The sequence below is a fragment of the Myotis yumanensis genome, unplaced genomic scaffold (assembly GCF_028538775.1).
Source record: "Myotis yumanensis isolate MYYU_CA2020_CCGP unplaced genomic scaffold, mMyoYum1.0.hap1 SCAF_16, whole genome shotgun sequence".
NCBI lineage: Eukaryota > Metazoa > Chordata > Mammalia > Chiroptera > Vespertilionidae > Myotis > Myotis yumanensis.
The window spans coordinates 29342358-29359828 of NW_027223767.1; the positions used below are offsets into that span (position 1 = coordinate 29342358).

A 17471-nucleotide genomic window follows, 5' to 3' on the forward strand; every position below is an offset into this window, starting at 1 on the left:
TTTGCTTGCTTCTGAACTCTTATGTAAATAAAATCATACATTATATATTCTTCTGTCTTCTTTCACTAATCCTCAATCATAGGATTTTTCCCCCATTGATTTTTTGTTTATTTAAAATATGGAATGCTTCACGAATTTGCATGTCATCCTTGTGGAGGGGTCATGCTAATCTCTGTATCATTCTAATTTTAGTATATGTGCTGCTGAAGCAAGCACTCCCCATTGATTTTTTTAGAGTGGAAGGGAGGGAAAGAGAGAGAGAGAGAGAAACATTGATGTTAGAGAAACACATAGATTGGTTGCCTCCTACATGGCGCCAGGGATTGAATCTGTACATGCCATGACCCCCCTTGCTCTAACCACTGAGCTCAGGAGCCAGGGCTCTTCTGTCTTCTTTCAATCGACATTTATTTTTTTAAGGTTCAACCGTGTTGCCCCAGCTGGTTTCACTCAGCGGATAGAGCATCGGCCTGTGGACCGAAGGGTCCCGGCTTTGATTCTGGTCAAGGGCACGTACCTGGCCCAGGCCTTGGTCAGGGCTCCTCCAGGAGGCAACCAATGGATCACATCGATATTTCACTCTTTCCCTCTCTCTTCCACTCCAAAAATCAATGGAAAAATATCCTCAGGCATGGATTAAAAAAAAAGATTCAACTATGTCATTGTGCAGTGCTATAAATCATTATTTTTGATACGTGAATATAGTTATCCATTCTATTGTTAATGAACATCAGGGTTATTTCTAGTTTTTGGCTATTATGAAACTGCTAGGTTGCAAAGTGCCTATTTTGTAGATACTGTCAAACTGGCTTTTCAAGTGATTGTACCAATCTGTGGTCCCTTCAGCAAAGTGTAACAGTTGTTTCTCTTGTTTTCTTCAAAAGAGTCTTTTCTATTTGGTTTTTCAACATTTTGCTTACTTGGGAAATCTATACAATGTGTGAGGTTAATGTACACTATTTTTCCTGTATTTATAAGTCAAAGAATTGTTAAAATAACATGTCAGCAAAGTCACTTACTAAACATAGCAAATAATCTCCATGTTGAGGACCACAATGTAATTTATGTGGATGAACATGTGGATGTTTTCATTTTAGTTGGCTTTTCAAAGAAAAATAGGATCTGGACATGTAGAAAGGAGGGAACAAGTAGAAAAAGAATTTAAAATAAATTTTAAAAACCCACCACTATTCCTTTCTAAAATCTTGTTAGTAAGAGTTAGTTGAGAAGAATTACTGGAAGCCAAATATAGCCTAATATATTAAAAACACCAAAACCACCCACCACAACTTAGGGTCCCACCATTTTATTGAGATACAACTAACATATCACATTAGTAGTTTAAGGCACACAATATAATTATTTGATATATGTATATATTGCAAAATTATTTCCACAGTAAATCTAGTTAACATCATTACCTCATATAGTTACAATTTTTTTCTTGCAATGAGAATTTTTAAGATGTACTCCCTTAGCAACTTTCTTTTTTTTCTTTTCTCCCTTAGCAACTTTCAAATATGTAGTACAGTACTATCATCTATAGTCACTTGCTATAATTACATCCCCAGAACTTTTTATCTTACTGCTTCAGTATGTACTTTCTGATCACCTTCACCAACCTCCTGCCCTCCCGCCCCCCAATCTGTTCTCTGTTTCACTGTTAGGTGTTTTTCTTTTTCCAATTCCACTTTTAAGATCACATATAAATGAGATCATTCCTGTGAGGATACCCTTTTTCCCCACTGATTTTTAGAGAAAATGGAAGGGAGGGGGAGAGACACAGAGAGAAAAACATGGAAGTTAGAGAGTCACATCTATTGGTTGCCTCCCGCACGCACCCCGACAGGGGCTGGGATGGAGCCTGTAACCGGGGAGGTACGTGCACTTTGACCTGAATGGAACTGGGGACACAGGTCTGCGGGGCCGACACTCTGTCCACTGAGCCAAACTGGCTGGGGCATTGGCACTCTTCTTCTGCAGTGTTTTTAAATATCTTGAAATGCAAACTAATAGCTTCTGAGTGTCTTTTATATATATATCTCAAATCCTACAGTATCGGGTTGAGGAAAATCTTAAATCGCTATTTTGCAGGACTAAGGGAAACCTTGGAGAAAAACTGGGAGGGGAGGTGCGAGCGGCGGAACCTATGATGAGAGGACAGCAGGAACTGAAGAAACGGAGGACGGATTTCAAGGCAGGACGAAGGTCGGTTGGGTTCACCCGGCGGACCGGAAGGACTGGAGAGAGTCTCAGCACCATGGCGGGCCCTGTCAGCTTGCGAGAGCTTCTAGTGGGAGCTTCCGCCTGGAACAGCCCTGAAAGCACGGAGGGGGCCCCTGCAGAGGGCGGGGGGAGCGCGGCGAGCGGCCCGGAGCCGCCTTGGCGAGAGGATGAGATCTGCGTGGTGGGAATCTTTGGCAAGACGGCTCTGCGGCTGAATTCCGAGAAGTTCTCACTGGTGAACACGGTGTGCGACCGACAGGTCTTTCCCCTTTTTCGCCACCAAGACCCTGGCGACCCAGGGCCTGGAACCAGGACAGAGACTGTCGCCGCCGGGGAGGCTGGTGGAGCGGGCGACCCTGGGGCTGGGGCTGGGGCCGCGGATCCAGTTCGGGGGGGTGTAGCTGCCGCGGAAGGTGACCAAACTGGGCCAGGCCCTCAGGACTACAGCCTTCTGCAGGCCTATTACAATCAGGAAAGCAAAGTTCTGTACCTTCTTCTCACTTCCATCTGTGACAATGCCCAGCTTCTGCGGGCTTGCCAGGCCCTTCAGAGTGGGGAAGCTGGAGGTGGCCTCCCTTTACCTCATGCAGAAGCACACGAGTTCTGGAAACATCAAGAAAAACTGCAGTGCCTCAGTCTCCTCTACCTTTTCTCCGTCTGTCACATCCTGCTTTTGGTCCATCCCACTTGTTCCTTTGACATCACTTATGATCGAGTATTCAGAGCCCTGGATGGACTAAGACAGAAAGTACTGCCCCTCCTCAAAACAGCCATTAAGGATTGTCCAGTTGGCAAAGACTGGAAACTAAACTGCCGACCTTGCCCACCTAGACTTCTTTTCCTCTTTCAACTCAATGGAGCCCTCAAAGTGGAGCCCCCTCGGAACCAAGACCCAGCACATCCAGACAAGCCCAAGAAGCATTCTCCCAAAAGGAGACTGCAACATGCCCTGGAGGACCAGATTTACAGAATCTTCCGGAAGAGTCGTGTATTGACTAATCAGAGTATCAACTGCCTCTTTACTGTGCCTGCCAACCAAGCTTTTGTGTACATAGTTCCAGGAAGCCAGGAGGAGGACCCAGTAGGCATGTTGCTGGACCAACTTAGGAGTCATTGTACTGTGAAGGATCCTGAATCTTTGCTGGTGCCTGCACCCCTTTCTGGTCCCAGGCGATACCAGGTGATGAGGCAACACATCCGGCAACAACTTTCTTTCCACGTTGATAGCAGCAGTTCCAGTTCTTCAGGGCAACTAGTGGATTTCACTCTTCGGGAATTTCTGTGGCAGCATGTGGAGCTAGTCCTAAGCAAGAAAGGTTTTGATGACAGTGTGGGTAGGAACCCACAGCCTTCTCATTTTGAACTTCCCACTTACCAGAAGTGGATCTCAGCAGCTTCAAAACTGTATGAAGTAGCTATTGATGGAAAAGAGGAGGATCTGGGGTCTCCCACTGGGGAGCTAACATCTAAGATTTTAAGTAGTATTAAAGTCTTGGAAGGGTTTTTGGATATTGACACCAAATTCTCAGAAAACCGGTGCCAAAAAGCTTTACCCATGGCCCATAGTGCCTATCAGTCAAATTTGCCTCATAATTACACAATGACTGTTCATAAGAATCAACTTGCCCAGGCTCTGCGAGTATACAGTCAACATGCTAGGGGCCCAGCCTTTCACAAATATGCCATGCAGTTACATGAGGACTGCTACAAGTTTTGGAGCAATGGCCATCAGCTCTGTGAAGAGAGGAGTTTAACTGATCAACATTGTGTACATAAATTTCATTCATTACCTAAATCAGGTAAAGTTTTCTTAGCATTTTGATATCAAAACTTTGAGCTGTCTTTTTATTCTGGTTTTAAGGGTTGTTTGTTCACTATGTATTGATATATTTAAAAAGAACCCCACAGAAATGTAGGCACATTGTATTTTTTCTTTCCTTCTGTAAAAAGAAAAGAATCAGCTATGACTACTAATTATTTTCTTGTATTTAGAAAATGAATTCTCAGGGATTAGGAAATGAGAACTGTTAAAGAATACAAAATCTCATATTAACATTTTTGGGGTTAGATGTTATAGAATGCAAAATAAATTTGATTCTGCTTTTTGTGTGTATCAAATTAATAGTGACTCTTATATTTTCCAGGAGAAAAACCAGAGGCTGATAGAAATCCTCCTGTACTATATCACAATAGCAGAGCTCGATCCACTGGGGCCTGTAACTGTGGAAGGAAACAAGCACCTCGAGATGATCCTTTTGATATCAAGGCAGCTAATTATGACTTTTATCAGGTAGACTCTGGATTTTTTTCTTGTTTCTTTTTCTTGCTTTCTTTTTATTCACTACCAACTGAATAAAAATACATATTTTCAGAAGTAAAATATCTAGAAAAGTAAATGTGACTATAGTGAGATATGTAGACAAAGGAAAGTACTTGCTTACTCATTAATTATTGATTACGCTTTTTAGAGTGAGGACTTACTTTAAATGAAAAATTCACAGGATTTTTTGTTTGTTTTTTTCCTTCCTCCTTCTTTCTTTATAGCTTCTAGAAGAAAAATGTTGTGGAAAATTGGATCATATTAATTTTCCAGTATTTGAACCAAGTACTCCAGATCCTGCTCCTGCTAAAAATGAATCTTCTCCTGCCCCTCCAGATATAGATCCTGATAAACTTAAAGAAAAAGAACCTCAAACCCAAGGAGAGAGCACAAGCCTGAGTTTAGCTTTGAGTTTAGGCCAGTCCACAGATAGTTTAGGTACCTATCCAGCTGATCCACAAGCAGGAGGAGATAATCCAGAAGTCCATGGTCAAGGAGAAGTTAAAACTGAGAAGAGACCAAACTTGATTGATCGACAGGCATCCACAGTTGAGTATCTCCCAGGCATGCTGCATTCAAATTGCCCTAAAGGTCTCCTACCCAAATTCTCGAGCTGGTCTTTGGTTAAACTAGGCCCTGCTAAGTCTTACAACTTTCATACAGGTTTGGATCAACAGGGCTTCATTCCAGGAACAAACTATCTTATGCCTTGGGACATTGTCATCAGGACCAGAGCTGAAGATGAAGGAGACTTGGACACAAATTCTTGGCCTGCTCCAAATAAAGCTATTCCTGGAAAAAGGAGTGCAGTTGTAATGGGAAGAGGAAGACGGCGAGATGACATAGCTCGAGCATTTGTGGGCTTTGAATATGAAGACTCTCGAGGTCGGAGGTTTATGTGCTCAGGACCTGACAAAGTGATGAAAGTACTGGGAAGTGGACCAAAGGAATCAGCTTTAAAAGCCCTGAATAGTGATATGCCCTTGTATATTCTGTCATCATCTCAGGGTAGAGGACTAAAACCACACTATGCTCAACTTATGAGGCTTTTTGTTGTGGTTCCTGATGCTCCTTTGCAGATAATACTAATGCCTCAGGTAAGAAATACAACTCTGTCTTCAGAAACAGAAAATGCTGATGCTTGTTTTTTGTTTTTTAACTTTATTTATTGAGCTCTGGCTGGGTGGCTCTGTTGGTTGGAGCATCATCCTTTGTACATCAAAAGGTTGCAGGTTCAATTCCCACTCAAGACACATACTGAATCAATGTTTCTCACATCGATGTTTCTCTTTTTTTCTTCCTCTCTCTGAAATCAGTAAAAACATATCCTCAGCCCTAGTTGGTTTGGCTCAGTGGATAGAGCATCGGCCTGCAAACTGAAGGGTTCCGGGTTTAATTGCATTCAAAGGCACATGCCCGAGTTGCAGGCTTGAACCCCAGTAGGGGGCAAGCAGGAGGCAGCCAATCAATGATCCTCTTTCATCATTGATGTTTCTACCTCTCTCTTCCTCTCCCTTTTTCTTTGAAATCAATAAAAATATAGTAAAAAAAGAAATATATACATATATATATATATATATATATCTCCTCAGGTGAAGATTTAAAAAAATTGTTGATTGATTTTAGGAAGAGAGAGATAAAGAAATGTTGATTTGTTTTGCCACTTATTTATGCATTTATTGGTTGCTTCTTGTATGTGTCCTGACTGGAGATCGAACCTGCAACTTTGGTATATCAGGATGATGCTCTAACCAGCTGTGCTACCCAGCAAGGCCTGATGCTTGTTTTGATTGTTGTTGTTTTTTAAATATATATATTTATTTCAGAGAGAAAGGGAGAGGGAGAGATAGAAACATCAATGAAGAGAATGAATCATTCATTGATTGGCTGCCTCCTGCATGCCCCCTACTGGGGATCAAGCCCACAACCTGGGCATGTGCCCTTGACTGGAATTGAACCTGGGACCCTTCAATCCGTAGGCTGACAGTCTATCCCAGCCGTGGGCAAACTACAGCCCACGTTTGAAATGAATAAAACTAAAAAAAAAAGACCGTACCCTTTTATGTAATGATGTTTACTTTGAATTTATATTAGTTCACACAAATACTCCATCCATGCTTTTGTTCCGGCCCTCCGGTCCAGTTTAAGAACCCATTGTGGCCCTCGAGTCAAAAAGTTTGCCCACCCCTGGTCTATCCACTGAGCCAAACCGGCCAGGGCTGTTTTGATTATTTTTAAAAAGTACAGGATAATGTCAAAGTAATTATTTCATTAAACAAGGCTTAATTTAAATACTTGTTTGCCCTGGCGGGCATGGCTCAGTTGGTTGAGTGTCGTTCTGTGCACCAAAAGGTCTCCTGTTTGAGTCCCAGTCAGGCACATGCCCAGGTTGGGGCTCGATCCCCAGTTAGGGTGCTAATCACTGTTTTTCTCATACCAATGATTCTTTTTCTCTCTCGCTCTCCCTCTCTCTCTAAAATCAATAAAAACAGCCCTAGCCAGTTTTGCTCAGTGTCTAGAGCATCGACCTGCAGACTGAAGGGTCTCGGGTTCGATTCTGTCAAGGGCACATACCTCAGTTTCAGGCTCAATCCCCAGTGCCAGTCAGGGCGTGTGCAGGAAGCAAACAATTGATAAGTCTCTCACATCGATGCTTCTCTCTATCTCTACCTCTCCCTTCCACTCTCTCTAAAAATCAATGGGAAAAATATCCTCAGTGAGGATTAACAAAAACAAAATAAAATAAAATAACATTAAAAAATGTTTAAATACTAATATTGTGTGTTCATCCGTTCATGCCATCAGGTCACATCGATTGGTTCAGAGGCAGAACTTGAAGTTATAATCTGTAGAAAAGCAGGATAATAATTGAACTTAAACAGTGAAATATTGGAGTGTACTATTACCTACAAACCTATTGTTTATTTAGGCATTTATTTTCAGGTGTTTCTTATTGAAAAATGTAAAAATAATTATATTACCTGTGTTTTTCAGGTTCAACCAGGCCCACCACCGTGTCCAGTATTCTACCCAGAAAAACAAGAAATCACTCTCCCACCAGATGGCCTCTGGGTTTTGAGATTTCCTTATGCATATGTGACAGAGAGAGGACCTTGTTTCCCTCCAAAAGAAAACGTGCAATTAATGAGTTACAAGGTACTCCGTGGGGTTCTTAAAGCAGTAACACAATAAGTGTGTTCCAACCAGTTCAATTCTATTCTTCAGCTAGTTTTTGTTTGGGGTGTATATGGAGTGTTTTCTTTGGTATGTGTATATTGTGTTTTCTTGAACCTAAAAATGTGTTTTGGTTACAGAAGATCAGTATTTGGACAATAATTGTTCTATTTCCTGATATTGTTGATATTTATTGTCAGTGAGGCTATAACTTCCTAATAAACATTGGTTATTCTAGAAAAGGATTTTAAAAACATGGTTGATACTTCTGTTTTCTCTTGTTTCTGTTTCACTGCCCATAATTAAATATGTTTTTATTAAAACTGAATGTTGAGCCAAAAGTTTGTTTTGCTAAAATTGTGTTTTAACTGTGATTTTTCTTAAGATGCTGCTGCTGAAATTATCTTCAAAACAAGCCCTGTTGTTTGGTTCACAGTTCCTTTCCCTGAGTTAAATTTGCTTGAACTGATGAAGTACCATATTGTAAATGAATGCTATCTGAGCTAAAGCTTTTTTTTTTTAAATATATGTTATTGATTTTTTACAGAGAAGAAGGGAAAGGGATAGAGATCCAGAAACATTGATGAGAGAGATCGATCAGCTGCCTCCTGCACCCCCCCCCCCAATGGGGATGTGCCCGCAACCAAGGTATATGCCCTTGGCCAGAATCGAACCTGGGACCCCTGAGTCCGCAGGCCGACGCTCTATCCACTGAGCCAAACCAGTTTGGCATGAGCTAAAGCTTTTCAATCCAAAATATTCACACACTCTCGGAGGGAAGGCAGGGGAGGGTGGATGAGAGGGAGGTGATCAACCAAAGAACTTGTATGCATATGTGTATAACCCATGGACACAGACTATAGATAGTGAAGGCGAGGGCAGGCTGGAGGGGGTTAATGGGGGAAAAGCGGGGACATATGTAATAGTTTCAACAACAAAAAATTTTTAAAAAACCACAAAATATTAACACACTGTATTCTTCTTTAATCCTCACCTGATATGTTTTTATTAATTTTAGAGAGAGAGGAAGGGGCAGAGAGAGAGAGAGAAAAGTGATCAATTGTTTCCCTTAGGCACCCTATTCCAACCTTGGTGTATCTGGATAATGCTCTAACCAACTGAGCTATCCGGCTATGGCATGGAGTGCTTACTATTTAAAGGACTAATACGATAAATGTTTTTGTAAAGTAAATTGCATTATTCTAACTTTTAAAAATGGCTTTTCCTGTTGGTTTATTTTTTTATGAAGTGTTTTTATTTTTTTGTTTTACTTTATATTTTTTAATATATTTTTATTGATTTCAGAGATGAAGGGAGAAGGAGAGAGATAGAAACATCAATGATGAAAGAGATTCATTGATCGGCTGCCTCCTCTACACTTCCCACTGGGAATTGAGCCTGCAACCTGGGCATGTGCCTTTGACCAGAATCGAACCTGGGACCTTTCAGTCCACAGGCCAACACTCTATCTACTGAGCCAAACCAACCAGGGCTCCTGTTGGTTTATTTAAAGTTAGGTTCCCTTTATTACTTAAACAGTGAATCTGTATCTTTGGAAAGAAAGGAAGGAGGAAACGAAAGAAAAAAGGAAAGAAAAAAAAAAAAGACTTCCAAGGAACAGAAAACAAAGAAAAGTAGAAAAATCAGGGAAGCCTGATTTATAAAGATAACAGTAGCTACTCTTTATTGAATGGCACACAATAAATAATAACTACTTCATGCAAATCTACTAAGTAGATTTGTTAGGTACTTTACTAGGTATTTTTTATACATTGCCTCTAATTCAAACAGAGCAAAATGTTATCCTTATTTTATAGATCAGGAAATTAAACATTGAAGTGGTAAGTAATTTGTTCAAGATCACATAGTTAGAGAGTAGCAAAGTTAGAATTTAAATTGAGGACTGATTTCAAAGCAGTACTGTTCTGCCTTATTAGAAAATATAAGAATGAAACTGTATGTCAGTTCCTTCAACTGAATATTTTAACTCTGGTCTTAAGACATGTGAATGGGTGAGTTTTGAATATCAGAAAAAATTAGGTATGATACCCTCAAAACATCTTAGTTTCTCTTAAGACTGAATCTTTAAAACTATCATTACATTCGTATATTCCTTCTTATTTTATATTTTTTTCCTGTATAAAACTGTACTGTAATAGAGCGAAGCAAAAAAAAAACAAAAAAAACTGCCATTTAAAAAATTGGACAATTAACTTAATTATTGAGTGTTAGTTTTTCTAAAATGTTAATAATTATTCCTGTGTGTCACAGCAGTGGTTGTGAGGATTAAAGAAGTATATGTAAAGCTCCTAATAGAGGGGCACATAAATTCTTGATAATAATTATTTATCTTAAATTCATTTTAAAAAGAGACTCATATTCTAATAGTTTGTGATATAGTGATTAAGCCTTGATTAGTTTTAGTCTTAGTTTTTGTCATCAGGTAAACAGTACCTAGTGCCTGCCACTAGTGTGGTAAGCACCCATGGCATAGCAGTTTTGTAGACTTGGTTGGTACTTTTCCTCTTGTATCTTCCTGTGGTCTTTTTAAACTGGGTGTACCTTTGTTAGTTTGTTTATGCTTCAAATTAAGCAGCTTGTCAAATCCTTTGGCAATTTAATTTCCCATTTTCTGTTCTGTATCCCACAACTTTAAGCCTGTGCTAAGATGTGGCAAGTAGAACTGCATTCAGTTTTTGTAACACAGCATACTTTTCACAAAGGCCAGCAAGTACTCTGTTTATGTTTATTTTTCATTATTCAATAACGTTCATTGGCCTAAGTTACCACAGCAGCTCACTGGATTCATGTCTTGAGAAAATAGTTTACTGTATCTCCTAACATTAGATCCCAGTTAAAGCTTAGGCTTGTTGATCAGTAAAATAGGGATATTAATGTCTTTATCTACCTCAAAGGATAACTGTGATTCAAACACTTATAGATGGTATTAATTGAAGTCCTTTACAAGCTCTAAATTGTTTTATAAATATAAGGGACTAGAGGCCCAGTGCATGAGATTCATGCACTGGTGGAGGGTGTGGCCCACTGTGAGAGTACCGCTCATCCAGGTCACCTGAGTGGCTGTGGACCCACCCTCTGAGCAGCTGCTCCCTAGTCCAACATCTTCCATGGAGTTAGAGCACTCGCCTCTCCAGAGTACTCGGTTGGGGCATGCCCAGGGACAATAGCACTGAGAGGCAGCATAGTAGGCCTCAGTCCTGTAGTGGCCATGAACCCGCCTCCCAGCTTCCGGGGTCAGCTCTGTGAGCTGGGCAGCAGTGCTGCATGGGCCTGAGGGCATCTGGAGGAGGTGGCAGGGAGCGAGGAGGAGGAGCCTGGGGTGAGGAGGCTACGATTACAGCCCTGGTTCCTGCCCTTTGACCCAGTGTTTGCAGCAGGAACAGCCACTCGTCCCAGTCAGCCAAGCAGCGCTCCCGCTGTGGTAGTGCACTGACCACCGAGAGCAGCTCCTGCGTTGAGTGTCTGCACACTAGTGGTCAGTGCGTGTCATAGTGACTGGCCGACCGGTCTTTCTGGTCATTCTCATTGTTCCGTCATTCGGTCACTGGGCATTTATTATATGAGATAGTTATTTCTTGTTATTTCTTGTTTGTATCTGACATCTCGGATCCAATCATCTTCTAAATACAATTTAAATATTTCCTCAAACCATCTATACTGCAAATCCTTCCCATAGATATAGTAATAAAATTTTCTATTTGAATAGGTATCAGACAGTTTTCTAAAATGTAAATTAGTTCCCTGGTTCCTTTTTATTTCAAATACTTTTAGAGGATTCTATTACATTAGTTGATCATTACTTCATTTATCTTACTATGCTATATGTAACTTGAGTCATGGGTGAATTTTATCCTACATTTTATCCTACCTGTTTTCTCATTGTAAATCCAAGACTACCTGGTTTATAATCCCACTTAAAACATTGATTTTATTTTTTAACATAACTTGGTTGTTTGTGTAAAACTAACACATATTCATTATGTCTGTTATTGCTTAAGAATTTTTTTAAACAAATAAAAGAGTAAGTTACCTGAAATTCCCTTGTTCTGCTAGTACTCTGCTAAGCATTTGCAACAATTTAGTAAATATCTTTCTAGACATCTTTATGCACATAAGTGTATTCACATTTACATAATTGCAATCATAGAATACATCCTGTTCTGTATCTACTTTTTTAATTTAACAATATGCAGTAGACATTTTTCCTGTCAATAAATTAGTCTATTACTAATGACTGCATCTTTTTCCTTATCATGATTTACATAACCTGTCTTTTATTGTTTGATATCTAGGTTCTTTCCAAAGAAAGGCTTCTTTGAACAATGGTGGGACACCATGGTGCATACATCTTTTATTGGTACTTGTGAAATTTTCTTTACAGAATAAACTGGTATGCCTGGGATTGATGAGTCAAGAGATACATACATTTTACATTTTGAAACGTATTATTAAATTCTCCTACAGAAAGTTGAACCATACTCTAACCTAGTGATTCTCAGCCCTTTTCATCTCACGGCACATATAAATTACTAAAATTCTGTGGTACACACAAAAATATATTTTTATGTTGACCTGACCAAAAAATAGGTATAATTTTGATTCCATTAACACCAAATGGCTATTGTATTGGCAGTTGTCATTTTTTAATTTTGACAATCTAAGGAAAAAGAGGTCAGTGCCCCTGACTAAATAGTCAGATGTTACATGCTTTAAAAATTCTTGTGGCACACTGGTTGAAAATTGCTGCCCTAAAGCATCAAAAACTTTAGGATTTGTATTCAGAATACATGACATACAGAGAATATTAAACACTCAGTCTAATGTAAAGTAGTTATAAGTCAGAGTATATAATGGCTCACACTTTCTGTTTTACGTATTTACACTATTGGGGTAAGGGGGACTAAGATAATTTCATAATATATGAAATGTGATCTACTTAATGTTCATTACAAATAGGATTATATTACATAACTGAGGATTTTTGAAAGCAAAAAATATAATTTAATATTAACATGTAATAAAATTTTTTTAAAAACTAGGACTGCCCTAGCTGGTTTGGCTCAGTGGATAGAGCGTCAGCCTGTGGAATGAAGGGTCCCGGGTTCAATTTTGGTCAAGGGCACGTGCCTGGGTTGCAGGCTCAATCCCCAGTGTGGGGCATGCAGGAGGCAGTCAGTCAATGATTCTCTCTCATCATTGATGTTTCTATCTCTCTCTCTCTCCCTTCCTTTCTGAAATCAACAAAAAATATACTTAAAAAAAGGTAATAATTCTTTCATTCTGTAAAGATAAGGAAAGTTATACACAATGATAGTCCCTGGAAATGATTAGGAATGTGTAAGAAACACTTGAAATACAAGTAAATAGAGCCATAATATCGCTATGGCTGTGTTCAATCACTGAGATTAAGGTAGAAAGCTGTGAAATGACGAGAATACTGATAATATTTACAATTCCGGCTACATTAGTTGGGGTTTTCAGAAGAACGTGGTTTCAACCATTAAGAATTCCTATTGAGGAGAAACCAAGATGGTGGCATAGATAAACTCCGGAAATTGCTGTCTCTGACAACAACTTCAAAAATACAATGAAAAGACAAAACGGACATCATCCAGAACTACAGGAAGGCTGGCTGAGTGGAAATTCTACAACTAGAAGGAAAGAGAAAAGCACACTGAGACTCAGAGGAGCTGCGGAAGTAAAGTGCAGAGGTACGGAGGCTCGAGCGTGCGTGGAAAGGGGCTGGCACCTGAGGATGCGGCTGTCTTTTTGAATTGGGAGGGAATCACAAGCTCCCGACTGCTCTGAACTCCAGTTCCGGGAAGTCTCTGGGGACCCAGGACTCATAAGGGGAGAAACTGGACTGTCTGGCAGCACGCAGACCTCGGAACTTGAGGGCGGCTTTCCCTCAGAGGTGCTTGCAGCAATTACCAGGACACTGAGACGCAGGGGGGCCCCTTAGGGCAGGGCTGAGGATGAGCCATAGCTGCTTGCTTCACCCTGTTGATTCCGAGACCCCGCCCCACCCAAGCTGCTGCAGAGGCTTTTGCATATGAATGCTCTGGCCCTTTGCAATCTGAACATTACCTAACAAACTGCACCTGGGCCAGACAGACCCAGAACTTCCAAGAGAAGGCCCAAGGCCCCACAGCAACTTGCATTGCTTCACAGCTGGGCCTCATCTGGGCACCTCCAAACCCCAAACAAGGAAGGGGAATCTGCAGATCTCTTCATAGCTCCTGCTGGGTAGCCTCAGGCAGAGGCTAAACTAGCACCTCCTTAGATCCAAGTGCCAGTGTACCCAGTGGTCAGAGTGAGACCATCCAGATTACAACTCCTCAGATCCATAAGGAACACACTCAGGAGGCAGACTCAGTGAGCACCAAAGCCCCACTGAAGCAAGTCTTGCCCCAGAAGGGTGTCTTCAGCACAGAAGTTCTCCCACTGTAGACCCAGCTGATTCTCACAGCCAATTGGCCTAGAAGTCAATTCCTCCCAGTGATACCTACAATAATCAAGGCTTAATTACAACAAGACTGTGCACAAAGCCCACAAGAGGGTGCACCAAGAGTGTCCACCTCAGGTAATTGGGGAGGCTGAGCCACTGGGCCCTATAGGACACCTAGCACACAAAGCCACTCTACCAACACAGGGAAGCATAAAAAATGCGGAGACAAAGAAACAGGTCACAAATGACAGAAATGGAGGAAAGCAAACGACTGGATATAGAGTTCAAAACCACGGTTATAAGGTTTTTCAAGAATTTTCTGGAAACCGCCGATAAATTTAGTGAGATCCTGGAGGATATGAAAAAAGACCAACTAGAAATTAAGCATACACTGACTGAAATAAAGAATGATATACAGAGATCCAACAGCAGACAAGAGGATCTCAAGAATCAAGTCAAAGGTTTGAAATACGAAGAAGTAAAAAAACACCCAACCGGAAAAGCAAAATGAAAAAAGAATCCAAAAATATGAAGATAGTGTAAGGAGCCTCTGGGACAACTTCAAGTGTACCAACATCCAAATTATAGGGGTGCCAGAAGAAGAGAGAGAGCAAGATATTGAAAACCTATTTGAAGAAATAATGACAGAAAACTTCCCCTACCAGGTGAAAGAAATAGACTTACAAGTCCAGGAAGTGCAGAGAACCCCAAACAAAAGGAATCCAAAGAGGACCACACCAAGACACATCATAATTAAAATGCCAAGGGCAAAAGACAAAGAGAGAATCTTAAAAGCAGCAAGAGAAAAAAGTCAGTTACCTACAAGGGAGTATCCATACAACTGTCAGCTGATTTCTCAACAGAAACTTTGCAGGCCAGAAGGGAGTGGCAAGAAATATTCAAAGTGATGAATGCCAAGAACCTACAACCAAGATTACTTTATCCAGCAAAGCTATCATTCAGAATTGAAGGTCAGATAAAGAGCTTCACAGATAAGAAAAAGCTAAAGGAGTTCATTACCACCAAACCAGCATTATATGAAATGCTGAATGGTATTCTTTAAGAAGAAGAAGAAGAAAAAGGTAAAGATAAAAATTATGAACAGCAAATATATATCCATCAACAAGTGAATCTAAAAATCAAGTGAATAAAAAATTTGATGAACAGAGTAAACTAATGAATATAATAGAACCAGGGGCAGGAAAGGGAGTGGACTGACAATTCTTGGGGGGAATGGGGCATGGGGGTGCAGGAAGAGACTGGACAAAAATTGTACACCTATGGACGAGGACAGTGGGAGGGGTAAGGGCTGAGGGTGGGGTGGGAACTGGGTGGAGGAGAGCTATGGGGGAGGGAGGAGGAACACCTGTAATAATCTGAACAATAAAGATTTAATTTAAAAAATTCCTGTTTATAGAGCTCAGAATTCATGTATAAAGCCTTTAAATGACGAGAATACTGTTTACATTTACAATTGAGGCTTAATTGCTTGGCGTTTTTTGAATAAAAGAGTTTAAATCCTGAAGATTCCTGTATATACTGCTAAGAAAACTGTCTAATTGTGGTAAAACTCTTAAGATGCACAATGATAGTCTCGGGAAATGATTAGGAACGTGTAAGAAACACTTTAAATACAAGTAAATAGCCGAAACCGGTTTGGCTCAGTGGATAGAGCGTCGGCCTGCGGACTGAAAGGTCCCAGGTTCGATTCCGGTCAAGGGCATGTACCTGGGTTGCGGGCACATCCCCAGTAGGAGATGTGCAGGAGGCAGCTGGTCGATGTTTCTCTCTCATCGATGTTTCTAACTCTCTATCTCTCTCTCCCTTCCTCTCTGTAAAAAATCAATAAAATATATTTTAAAAAAAATAATAAATACAAGTAAATAGAGCCATATCTGTATATGTCATTTTCATGTTAGCTTTATATTAATCAAGAGACCTGAGAAGATTTCTAAACCCACTGATCACTGAAGTTCAAAACCATTCCTGGCTTTGACTGGTTTGGTTCAGTGGATAGAGCATTGGCCTGTGGACCAAAGGGTCCCAGGTTCTATTCCAGTCAAGGGCATGTACCTTGGTGCGGGTTCATCCCCAGTGGGGGGTGTGCAGGAGGCAGCTGATCGATGTTTCTCTCTCATTGATGTTTCTAACTCTATCCCTTTCCCTTCCTCTCTGTAAAAAATCAATAAAGTATATTAAAAAACAATCAAACAAGAAAACCATTCCTGAAGGGTAGTTGGAGTCTGTATTAGTTTCATAGGTCTACTGTAACCAAGTACCACAAACTTAGCTTAAACAACATAATATTATTCTCTCACAGTTTGGGTGTATAGAAGTCCAAAATTGAAATGTTACGGTCCAATATTTATGTCCCCCCAACCCAAATTCATATGTTGAAACCCAACGACCAATGCAATAGTATTATTTCATTTGGCAAGTAATTAGGGTTAGATGAGATCATGAGGGTGAAGCCCTCATGAATGGGAATAGTGCCCTTGTCAGGGTCATGAAGAGCTTGCTTCCTCTCTGTCTACTCTCCATGTGAGGATGCAATGTGATATCAGCCATGTACTGTAGGCAACTGATATATTTCCCTCTCATATTGATGTTTCTCTCTGCCCCGCCCCCCTTAACCCGTTTGTCTCTCTTTAAAATCAATAAACATATCTTTGGGTGAGAATTTTTAAAAAATCTAACATGGATATTGAGAATTTCAAGGAAATGGCAACATTTTTTTAAAAAATATATTTTATTGATTTTTTTACAGAGAGGAAGGGAGAGGGATAGAGAGTTAGCAACATCGATGAGAGAGAAACATCGATCAGCTGCCTCCTGCACGCCCCTTACTGGTTATGTGTCCGCTACCAAGGTACATGCCCTTGACAGGAATCGAACCTGGGACCTTTCTGTCCGCAGGCTGACGACGCTCTATCCACTGAGCCAAACTGGTTAGGGCTGGCGACATTTTCGAACTGTAAAGTGTGTCCCACTCCACACCACTCTAACTGGTGTAATTTGTAGGTCAGCTACTTTTCCAGGAAGCAGTATGGCCATTGGGAGGAAGACTCTCAGTTTTCAGCTTTGAAGAGGAGCTCAGATTGCCAGACTGGACTAGCTCTTCTGAATTTCCTGAGAATAAAGTATGGTAGCAACCATCTCAGGTAGAAACTGTAGTTTAACTCTAACCCTGCTGTTTGGCTTAACAATAGAAAAGTTATTTTGATTTTCTGAATTATAGAAATCATCCCATTCGATTGAATGCCTTTTGATTGTAATGTGAAT

General features: G+C 40.5%; 1 protein-coding gene and 1 non-coding gene across 2 annotated transcripts; one reads left to right on the plus strand and one right to left on the minus strand.

The window, feature by feature from the left end:
• Window positions 1-112: 112 nt before the first annotated feature.
• Window positions 113-216, minus strand: LOC138995191 (U6 spliceosomal RNA). The gene has a single exon (XR_011468526.1). It is a non-coding gene; the product is annotated as a U6 spliceosomal RNA (small nuclear RNA).
• A 2027-nt stretch (window positions 217-2243) lies between these two features.
• Window positions 2244-11875, plus strand: SMG8 (SMG8 nonsense mediated mRNA decay factor). The gene is made up of 4 exons (XM_070393739.1): window positions 2244-4025; window positions 4371-4516; window positions 4771-5643; window positions 7541-11875. The coding sequence occupies exons 1-4, from the start codon at window positions 2261-2263 to the stop codon at window positions 7736-7738; spliced, it is 2982 nt and encodes a 993-aa protein (XP_070249840.1). The 5' UTR covers window positions 2244-2260; the 3' UTR covers window positions 7739-11875.
• Window positions 11876-17471: the final 5596 nt, after the last annotated feature.